The 11834-nt window shown below is 36.4% G+C and overlaps 1 protein-coding gene across 1 annotated transcript; it reads right to left on the bottom strand.

The window, feature by feature from the left end:
• Positions 1-839: 839 nt before the first annotated feature.
• On the bottom strand, positions 840-1619 carry LOC113472606. Its single transcript, XM_026832401.1, has 2 exons — positions 1311-1619; positions 840-902 (listed from the first exon to the last, which is right to left on the bottom strand). Exons 1-2 carry the CDS (start codon positions 1530-1532, stop codon positions 840-842), a joined length of 285 nt encoding a protein of 94 aa, XP_026688202.1. The 5' UTR covers positions 1533-1619.
• Between the last annotated feature and the right edge of the window lie 10215 nt (positions 1620-11834).

Genomic DNA, 11834 nt, shown 5'->3' on the forward strand with positions numbered 1-11834 from the left:
AATATCGCGTCTAATGCCTCTGGTTATGACAGGGGTCTGTCGATACCCTTTGAGGAAATTTTGTAAATTTTCTATGGGTAAATGTATGTCAGCTAATTTACCAAGTTCAGTTTCTTTTTGTCTGCCAAGTATGGTTCCATGGTTGTCTCTTGATTCATATGCTAGTATATTTGTTCAGTCATTCATATTTTGTACTTTTGTTAGCTGTCAGACTTTATTTTGTTTCGGATTATACAATGTGTATACATTTGTTTCTTTTCAAACAATTTTTTCCTGAATTATATTTTTTGACAGCTCTCCAAAACAGGAGGACTAGGCTTAGACCCAACCACGGTTTAATTTTTTATTGTGCTCAACTGCTCTGTAACATATAGCCATCTGCCATACATGTTATATGAAAATTTAATTATTTATTACAAAGTGGCGATGGTGTGGTAATAGGGATTGGGAGAAAATAAAATTCAACTGTTTTAGAATATCTCACAATAGTGGGATATAAATCTAGATCTTACCTAGATATAGACAAAAGACACAATGTATTGTGTATTTACATGTAACCAAATTAGAGACTAGAAATTAAAATGACACAACGCAATGATAGATAGCTAACCTAATTGATAAGAAAGATAAGACAAATAACAAATTGACGGTCAAAAATTCACCAATAAGTTGAGACTTAAGGATTGAGAGAGACACTATTGACCCGTTGGAATTTCTACATAATTATGATTAGTACTAATGATAGATGGTCACATGATAGACAATTTGACGCTATTAGCAATTTATGTGTCCCTACATGTGTCTTGTTCTTCATTGTTCAGGTTCAAACATATGATAATTTATGATAGCATGAAGAATTTCCGATGATCTACTTTTGAAGTAAAGATTCCAGGAGCTATGACCTGTGACCAGTTGGTTAAGGCCAGATGGATCTGTAAAGCCTTTTCTCTCCAGTTTAAAACCCCCTTTCATTTCATTCATTAATGGGCGTCAACGTACGTTGCCAAAATGGATGATGATTCTTTTAAGTTAAGCGATAATATTGGAATTACCTTTACCCGAGAAGCCGAGTATGATTCGTCGATTGCCAAAATGAATTACTATAAAGTCTATAGGTAGAATAGAGTATTATCTTGTTTATCCTGCTCGAATGAGACAAAAAAGTCCCTTTACCCCAGCAGTTTCAACAAGGTCTCGTTTATTTTATGGGTACATTTTTTGGCGGGGAAAAAATGGGTACAAAAAGAAAAGGTAAGTAGGTACAATTTTTGGGGGGAAAAAGGCCCTAAATGGAGCAACTTGGTACTTACTTGAAACCGCATTTTGCCCACCGGCGGAATGGCATAGGGAATGCCTTGGAAGGAGTAGATGAGTCTCTTGGTCCAGTGGGACATGGTGACACGACCTCTGACTTTGCCCAGCTTGTCAATGTTCACTTCTGGTACGAAATCCGTGATGTTGGTAACTTTGCAGAACCCAATGCTCACCACGGTTAGGTAGAGAAACAAATGCAATAAATGATGTGCATTCATGTTCTATTTTCGAATATTGGACGTTTTTATCATAAATATTCCAAAAACATTATACGAATTTATCAAATACTTCCTGGCAATCGAAGTAATTCCAAAACACAATAATTTCTATGAAATGAGAAAATAAATAGAAAATAAAACAAATACTCGTAAAAAACACGTGTGAAAAAAATGTTTTCAATTCGCGATTTTTTTCTCTCCTTAAATTTTTTTGTCTATTAACTTCTTGTGTCCTCCGGTGTCCTCCCTCCTCTCGTTCCTTTTAGATCGACTCTTTTCCAAGCTTCTGATGAAAATAGACAAGTTGAAAAAATCCCGTTTCGTTTAGGCTTGTTTGTTCCAATATCAACATATCGGGATCAGTTCCCTAAAGAATAAATTTATTTTGGAAAGTTCGGCTAATGATTGTGTCTTCGAAATTCCTCCGCAGGTGCCCCCAAAAAATGATACCTACTTTAAAGTCCTCTGACATCTCTCACGACTCAGGCGTCATGAGTCAGTAATAAATTGGATAATAATAAATTTTGGGTTTCTAACGTTCTTTATGTAGGTTAATCTTTTATCAAGTTTTCTTCAAATTCCAACAGATGGCAACACCGTTAACGTATTCAAACAAAAAGTTTTTTCCTTCAGATTCTTCAGAACTTTTGCTCAAAAATTGGTAACTTTGTACGAAGAATCATCCTCATTATCCTCAAATTCTTTATGTCGTTATACTCGTTATGCTCATGAAAATTTCTGGACATTATAAAAAGCATAAGAATCGAGGTAGGTATCTACCTACATGGGTCTATAGGTATTTGGAGAATTTTTGTATGAACGCCGTATTTCAATTAACTATGCAATGTGCCTAGCGTTGTACACGAATTCTTGTTAATTTTATGTGTCGTGGTTTATTTTTCTCCCGTCTTAAAATGGGTAACATCAAAATTCAAAATATGAATTTGATGTCTGATGTAGGTAACTGCTGTTTATCCTGTATTTTCCCTTTTGTTTTTGATTATGACCAGTATTATTCGGTGGGATTGAGCTTATCTTTTTCCTCTTCGGAACTGGGTGTCCAGAAATCTTGCTCATGTCCAGGAAAATGGTTTGGTCGTTTACTTATATAGGTTTATACATCCAGAAAATTCTCTTTTCCATTAGGGAAACTGAAGAGGATAAATACTATTACCCATCTTCCAACCCCCATTACCCATCTTCCTAAAGACATTCTACACTATAATGGGGTTATCCTGAAAATAGGATAAGAAATTCAGAAGGAACAAACAGAAGATAGGGAAATGAAAAATGTTCTGATGTAGGTAACTGCTGTTTATCCTGTATTTTCCCTTTTGTTTTTGATTATGACCAGAATTATTCGGTGGGATTGAGCTTATCTTTTTCCTCTTCGGAACTGGGAGTCCAGGAAAATGGTTTGGTCGTTTACTTATAGGTTAATATGTACATCCAGAAAATTCTCTTTTCCATTAGGGAAACTGAAGAGGATAAATACTACAACCCCCATTACCCATCTTCAAAAGACATTCTACACTATAATGGGGTTATCCTGAAAATAGGATAAGAAATTCAGAAGGAACAAACAGAAGATAGGGAAATGAAAAATGAGAGAAAAGAGGAAATTCCAGAATGGACAGATAGGATTTCCTTGGGGGTAAGGTCACAATCCGTGATGGGTCCTTTCACACGACCCCCTGAAAGTCAGAACTTTGAACGGCATTGACTTGATTTCAAGGCGAGAATCTTATGTTTGTAAATGTGTCCCCTGATCCCTTTGATTTCAAGTTTGAACTGAACTCCCGTAGGAAATGTAAGCTGCCCATTTTTATACGTTGTAGATTATTTCTTTTTGGTTCAAGTATGCTTCACGGATTCTGCGCCCCAATATAAAGTGTGATCAGACCATCCTTGGATTAAATTTTACTGTAGCTTTCTCCCTCCCCCCCCCCTTAAAAGCACACAGAAAACCGACCTAGGTAAGTAAGTATGTATTTATTTACTCTTGGGTTATTTTCTTCCACTTTCAAGCGCCTTTTCTTGGAACGAACCCATAAGAGAACGCCTCTGATGTCATTACACCCAAGTTCAAACAAGACTTGATGAGGGTATGGGGGAACTGATAAATATGATGAGTATATGAGAAAAGTGATAACTATCTTTGGCAAAGAATAACATGAAGAACATTAGGTAGAAGAAAATCATTGTTAACCCCTCCATGTCCCGTGGGAGCTCAAATAATCGAATCCACATTTTTATTCCGTCCTTCCTTTATTTAAAAAAAGGTATAGGGGTGGGCTATTGTATTCGCTTCAGTGTTGTCTGTCTGTCCCCATAGAAGGACTTATGGTCGACCTATATATCAAATTAGAGGTCTTTTTACCAGGAACACGAAAGTGGTGGTGCAAATTTTGTCCAGAGAACCAAAAAACCAAAATGAGCTCTGATCTTGAAATTTGTCATGATGACCTATGAACTCAAAGCAAGAAAGTTTTAGATAACACTTCAGTCAATAATTTAAGACCGGTTTTAGCGTCACCTATGTTAAGCTACGCCGAGCAAGGCCAATAAATGTCTTCATCTCATATCTCCGTTTCATCACATCTAAGAAAGAACCTATTTTACCTACCTATTGAATTAGTGTGAAAGTTTCAAATCTTAGACCATTGTACATTTAGCCCCGGCTTGATAAGTAGTACTTAATCCTAAAATCCAACAAACAGAATTAAGTGCATAAAAGAACAGTTGACACTGTTCAGACTCAGATCTGAAATATCGATAAAATGATAAGCTTGACTTTTCTCTTTCACACCAGGTGGACTGTTTTCCACGTCTCATTTTGACCCTTCGAGTACCCAATGGGTTATCACGAGATAAGACAGCTCAGCTCAAGGGTGAGCTCCTGCTTTTTTTTCATTTTCGCAGCATTTTGGAAAATCCTTTCTTTCTCGTTATTATTTTCTTATCTTTTCTTCTCCTCTTTAACTTTTCCCAATAACCTTGACCCGAATATTTCCGTGTTTCCTCATCTGTGATGTAACTAGATGAGAATAACATTTAGCTTTCCAACACCACAAAGACAACAAATTTTATGCCTCAATAAATCGATGTCAGAGCCTCTGCTCTCTTAAAGTTAAGTAGTACGGCTGTCTTAAAGTTAAGTACTACGGCTGTCTTAAAGTTAAGTACTACGACTGTCTTAAAGTTAAGTACTACGGCTGTCTTAAAGTTAAGTACTACGGCTTACGACTGTCTTAAAGTTAAGTACTACGACTGTCTTAAAGTTAAGTAGGTACTACGGCTGTCTTAAAGTTAAGTACTACGGCTGTCTTAAAGTTAAGTACTAGGGTTCTCATGTAGTACTCTAATCTTCTGAGGTAGTAGGTAGGTAATAAAGTTTTTAAATGTGACCACAGGTCATTTGTACTTATCACAGTATCCGGATTTCTGCTAATTCTAAGGTAGAACAAGTGTGCCTGTACGCTCACCTCAAGTCTTCTCACCACAAATGTAATGTCAGTTCATAGGTTCGCGATCTGTAATATTTTTTTTTATCTCAAGATGTGAGGGTACCTCTCAATTTGTAACTGCTTTTGCGGTTTCTCTAAGTCTTGAATGATGAATGAAATGTTCAGATGCATTTCTCATGCCTAACTGCCCTGGATTTTCTCTGTCTTTTCCTAAAAATCATTGAGGTGTCCAACGTGAAATTGTGTTCATGAAAGTCTTAAAGTTAAGTACTACGGTTCTCCTGTAGTACTCTAATCTCCTGAGGTAGTAGGTAGGTAATAAAGTTTTTAAATGTGACCACAGGTCATTTGTACTTATCACAGTATCCGGATTTCTGCTAATTCTAAGGTAGAACAAGTGTGCCTGTACGCTCACCTCAAGTCTTCTCACCACAAATGTAATGTCAGTTCATAGGTTCGCGATCTGTAATATTTTTTATCTCAAGATGTGAGGGTACCTCTCAATTTGTAACTGCTTTTGCGGTTTCTCTAAGTCTTGAATGATGAATGAAATGTTCAGCAGAATATCTCACAATAGTGGGATATAAATCTAGATCTTACCTAGATATAGAGAAAAGACACAATGTATTATGTATTTACATGTAACCAAATTAGAGACTAGAAATTAAAATGACACAACGCAATGATAGATAGCTAACCTAATTGATAAGAAAGATAAGACAAATAACAAATTGACGGTCAAAAATTCACCAATAAGTTGAGACAAGGATTGAGGCACTATTGACCCGTTGGAATTTCTACATAATTATGATCAGTACTAATGATAGATGGTCACATGTCACATGATAGACAATTTGACGCTATTAGCAATTTATGTGTCCCTACATGTGTCTTGTTCTTCATTGTTCAGGTTCAAACATATGATAAATGTTCAGCTTCACTGTAGGAGGTAGCCGCAGTATAGTAGCAGCAGGTTTTATTCAAACTCTTGATTGAACTGAATATTACCTTGGGCAATCTTTAATATTATTCTGTGCGGCAAAATTGTCACATCATCGATTTACCATGCTTGAGGACGTTAAATCGAAATGATATCAAGTCTCCAATTTTGTTCCGTCTATTTTCAAGATATCCAATGGGTTTCCTATTCCTAGTCGTTAAGAAGGACCCGTAGAAAAGCTCAATTGGGTCCTACCTTCATTCAAATTGGTCGACCATTGAAAGCACGCACCCCTTTAAAGCACGGTCAATCAGCAAGTAAATAATAAATTCGACGGATTATTATAAGTCGTTAAAATGTCGTTAACCCACACACATATGTCATAATTTTTCATCACATCTCGGAGAGTTCAATGTTTCTATTAGGAACTCAATAAAGAACTACACACATCATAATTATGTATCTCTTTATAAAATATTGAAATGTAGAATATATTATATTCGGAAATAACGATTCCCGGATGCGTCCGTGTTCTGCCGAGTGGGAATTTTGTTAATGTTGTGTTTTTTGATATTCCGCCCAAATGACGTCAAGTGGAGATGTTTATGTTGGTTTCGTCACACATGTGACATCTTGCCCGCCTTAGACGGCAGCGTTATATAGTTTTGAAAAGCCTAATAATGTGAAACATATAGGAGGAAGGGAAGGAGAAGGGTTTGGGACACGTCTCGATAGAAAAGTCATGTGTTTGGTACGCGCAGCCAGAAATCTATCTCTGCTCCGGGGAAAATTAGAGCCAAAATGTTCTGTAATTAGGCAATGTAATTTAAATGAGGAAATTCAGAAGAGTACAAGATGGAAGAGAATAACAAATCACAAGATTAGGTTCAAATTGTGAACTACCCAGGTAGGGATTTTGTCAACTCTATCTACCTCCTTCGATAGATCAATAATGAGGAGGTCGTGAATTCAAACCCAATCAAGCTCGGAGTTTTATAGCTTAGTAAAAGGATTCTTGACTCATTCGAGCATAAGCTAACAAATTCATTCTCACAGGTTGTGGAGTAATGTGGAGAATGAAGACGATATGGATGTTAGCACTTGTTCCTCTGTTTGGAAGAACTGCCATAGCCTGCATAGGGCAAGTATATTTTTTTGTCTGTTTAACGCTAAAGGTGAAATGGGTTGTTTTTGGCAGAATTGAGACATTTAATGTGAGAATCGGGCAATGTAATAAATTGCTCCGAACTGTCTGAATAAACACGAAATATTAATCGAAAATCCAATTTCCACAATGATTAATTACGGGGAAATAATGACAATATTTTGGCGTTTTGGGGCTACGTGAATTGGCTCTCACTTCGTATTCCACATAAATCATTTCGCACTTTTACGGGGAATTAATGACAATATTTTGGCGTTTGGGGCTACGTGAATTGGCTCTCACTTCGTATTCCACATAAATCATTTCGCACTTTCAGTACCTACTTTTCTTTTTGATGATCGTACACGAGATTCATGTTCTATGATGATCTAATTAGACAAGACTTACATATCTGATGTTGACGCACGAGGGGAAATAATGACAATATTTTGGCGTTTTGGGGCTACGTGAATTGGCTCTCACTTCGTATTCCACATAAATCATTTCGCACTTTCAGTACTTTTCTTTTTGATGATCGTACACGAGATTCATGTTCTATGATGATCTAATTAGACAAGACTTACATATCTGATGTTGACGCACGATAAATAATGAACGTCAATGGGGGGAAAATAGACAAGTTGAAAAAATCCCGTTTCGTTTAGGCTTGTTTGTTCCAATATCAACACATCGGGATCAGTTCCCTAAAGAATAAATTTATTTTGGAAAGTTCGGCTAATGATTGTGTCTTCGAAATTTCTCCGCTGTTGCCCTCAAAAAATGAGGTACTTTAAAGTCCTCTGACGTCTCTCAGGACTCAGGCGTCATGTCATGAGTCAGTAATAAATTAGATAATAATAAATCAAACTTTCTTCACTTGGCGGGGCGGAGCGCTACCGCGCTCCTTAATTTTGGGTTTCTAACGTTCTTTATGTAGGTTAATCTTTTATCAAGTTTTCTTGAAATTCCAACAGATGGCAACACCGTTAACGTTTTCAAACAAAAAGTTTTTCCTTCAGATTCTTCAGAACTTTTGCTCAAAAATTGGTAACTTTGTATGAAGAATCGTACTCAAATTCTTTATGTCGTTATACTCGTTATGCTCATGAAATTTTCTGGACATTATAAAAAGCATAAGAATCGAGGTAGGTATCTACATACAACATACATGGGCCTATAGGTATTTCGGGAATTTTTGTATGAACGCCGTATTTCAATTAACTATGCAATGTGCCTAGCGTTGTACACGAATTCTTGTTACTTGCTTAATTTTATGTGTCGTGGTTTATTTTTCTCCCGTCTTAAAATGGGTAACATCAAAATTCAAAATATGAATTTGATATTCCTAAGTGCTTTCCAGAGATCTAGGATATTAGGTAATTGTGTCCCTGGACCCTGTTTCCAGAAGGTACGGTTCGGCTGTTATTCCGGACCAGAGTTTGCTGTTTAGGGTACGGGGAAAAAGCTCAAAAGAAATAGGCGGTTCTCAGGACTTTACCTTTTAGCCACAGGTCGCTCAAATTTTGAAATCGATGTCAGAGCCTCTGCTGTCTTAAAGTTAAGTACTACGGCTGTCTTAAAGTTAAGTACTACGGCTGTCTTAAAGTTAAGTACTACGGCTGTCTTAAAGTTAAGTACTACGGCTGTCTTAAAGTTAAGTACTACGACTATCTTAAAGTTAAGTACTACGACTGTCTTAAAGTTAAGTACTACGACTGTCTTAAAGTTAAGTACTACGGCTGTCTTAAAGTTAAGTACTACGACTGTCTTAAAGTTAAGTACTACGGCTGTCTTAAAGTTAAGGTTTTACTTAACTTGGGATCTCTGTTGTTGTTTTTGATGTTTGTTTCGGTCAAATCTTGTAACTAATTTAGAGCTTCTTCTTCTTCTTCTTCTTCTTCTTCTTCTTCTTCTTCTTCTTCTTCTTCTTCTTCTTCTTCTTCTTCTTCTTCTTGAGGTGCCGTCTCCGTTCCGGAGGTTGGCAAACATCATGGTTATTCTACACGTTATCCATAACGTATAGAAGTATTAGATACTAGTCCGATTGATTTGAATTTTAGTTATTTTTAACTTTAGTAGAGCCACTTCAGCCCTGTAACTGTAACTGCACCCGACTGTGCGGAACTCACGTCCCCGGGGCCCGGTGTTTGTGCATCAAGTTGTGAAATGATGCTAGGTAAATTAAAAACAATTAAGGCCTGAAGAATAAGGAGAGTAATTATGGAAAAAACTTGATGAGAATAACATTTAGCTTTCCGTAAAGACAACAAATTTTATGCCTCAATGAATCGACGTCAGAGCCTCTGCTGTCTTAAAGTTAAGTACTACGGCTGTCTTAAAGATAAGTACTACGGCTGTCTTAAAGTTAAGTACTACGACTGTCTTAAAGTTAAGTACTACGGCTGTCTTAAAGTTAAGTAATCTGTGATGTAACTAGATGAGAATAACATTTAGCTTTCCAACACCACAAAGACAACAAATTTTATGCCTCAATAAATCGATGTCAGAGCCTCTGCTCTCTTAAAGTTAAGTAGTACGGCTGTCTTAAAGTTAAGTACTACGGCTGTCTTAAAGTTAAGTACTACGACTGTCTTAAAGTTAAGTACTACGGCTGTCTTAAAGTTAAGTACTACGGCTATCTTAAAGTTAAGTACTACGACTGTCTTAAAGTTAAGTACTACGACTATCTTCAAGTTCAGTACTACGACTGTCTTAAAGTTAAGTACTACGGCTGTCGTAAAGTTAAGTACTACGACTATCTTAAAGTTAAGTACTATGACTGTCTTAAAGTTAAGTACTACGACTATCTTCAAGTTAAGTACTACGGCTGTCTTAAAGTTAAGTGTACTACGGTTCTCCTGTAGTACTCTAATCTCCTGAGGTAGTAGGTAATAAAGTTTTTAAATGTGACCACAGGTCATTTGTACTTATCACAGTATCCGGATTTCTGCTAATTCTAAGGTAGAACAAGTGTTTACACCGTATGTTTCTTTTTTTTTAAAAGTCTTCCAATTTATCTCTCCATCCCCCTTCTTTCTTTTTCACTCAGTCTCTCGCTCCCTCTCATTTTTCTCTCCATTACGGTTTTAAAAAGTCGAAATACCTTCAAAAGATCCCTTCTTAATTTATTTGAACATACGAAAGCCCTAAATGTAATACCTATGCCTCATAAGTCTGCATAGGTAAAAGGTATTACAAAATGACAAGAGTAATTACAAATAATTCACAAATGTGTTTGAAACTTTAATGTCGAACAGTAGACGGGTGTCTAGTTTTCCCCTTTTTTCCAACATGTCTACATAATGGTATTATTTTCATGTGCACAGGGTATCAAAGTATCACTTATACATCTGCCTGGAATGACAAACAAGGCATGACTGTTTTGAGTCTTATGAGTAGATTCAACTGAGGCCTGTCACTCTGAGTATGTTATGTCTCCCCCCTCAGCTCTTGAATCACACAGGGTATCAAAGTATCACTTATACATCTGCCTGGAATGACAAACGAGGCATGACTGTTTTGAGTCTTATGAGTAGATTCAACTGAGGCCTGTCACTCTGAGTATGTTATGTCTCCCCCCTCAGCTCTTGAATCCACTACACTAAATCCCAACGGCCTCAAACCAAGGCCATACAACCTAACCATTTCTTCCTAATGTTATTATAATGGATTGAACTATTGGCACAAATAGAATCCTGTGAAAGAATCAAATAGAATGGAGAGATAATGCTGCATTTCCTCAGCTTCTGGGTGAGTTTATATCGGATTATGATGATCTCACAAGTTCTCTCTTTGAAAACGGGCAAGTAAATGTTCAACTCCAAACCTACAGCCCGCAGGGGTTCGTTTTGGAAGTTTCTAAAATTAATACTGTTTGGGAATGATAATCTCTGAATCAATTAGTTGTTTATTTATTCATTTCACTTAATTAAAAGAAGTAAATTATACTTTTAGGATCATGCTTTGTAAGCAATTCTGCATCTATTGCATAAATAATGTCCGCATTTTTTGCAAGTTGGAATATTCTTCCAAAAAAAAAAAACTACAAAAAAAATGTCATGAAAATTATGCAAGTACACAAATCGACAAATTCAATCTCTGTGTTGTTCCCCTCTTCACTTTGTTATTATCTTCAAAAATTCATTTCCACTGCACTCGAAGGTAGAAAAGCCATTGTTTAATTGTTATTTCAATGTGCAATGTTTGATTTAAATTGTCGCGTCGTCGTCGCCCGAAATTATTTTTTGGAACAATGACCAACAAGCACATAATGTATAGTTATTATTTTAATTGAAAATTCAAAGCTATGGGGGAACAAACAGCACAATGGGTGTAATATACGTACCTGCTATCTACGTGTATATTACGTATCTGTACGTATACAATCATAGGTTATTTCAAATATGTTTTTAATTGAAAATCCTCATTTTCCACTTCTAATGACAATGCCCTTTGGCTTTATTATAACCATTTTCGGCCACTCAGAATTATTGCTATTTTGTCCAACTAATGGGATCGGGGAATGATCACTATGATCAAGGGGGGCCTGAAAAATACCCCTCATTCAAGCCAATAAAGAGAATGTGTGTAAGGGAAATCTTATATTATAAAAATAAGATAATAATATAAAATTATCAATTTTTTCTAAATGTTAATGATATGTGTCATAAATGATAGCTTGACCCTCTGTTTCAGAAATGGGAGATCCAATGGACTTTTTCTCGTGTGAGGGATTGAAAAATATGAAGAAG

The sequence above is a fragment of the Diaphorina citri genome, unplaced genomic scaffold (assembly GCF_000475195.1).
Source record: "Diaphorina citri unplaced genomic scaffold, Diaci psyllid genome assembly version 1.1 scaffold77, whole genome shotgun sequence".
NCBI lineage: Eukaryota > Metazoa > Arthropoda > Insecta > Hemiptera > Psyllidae > Diaphorina > Diaphorina citri.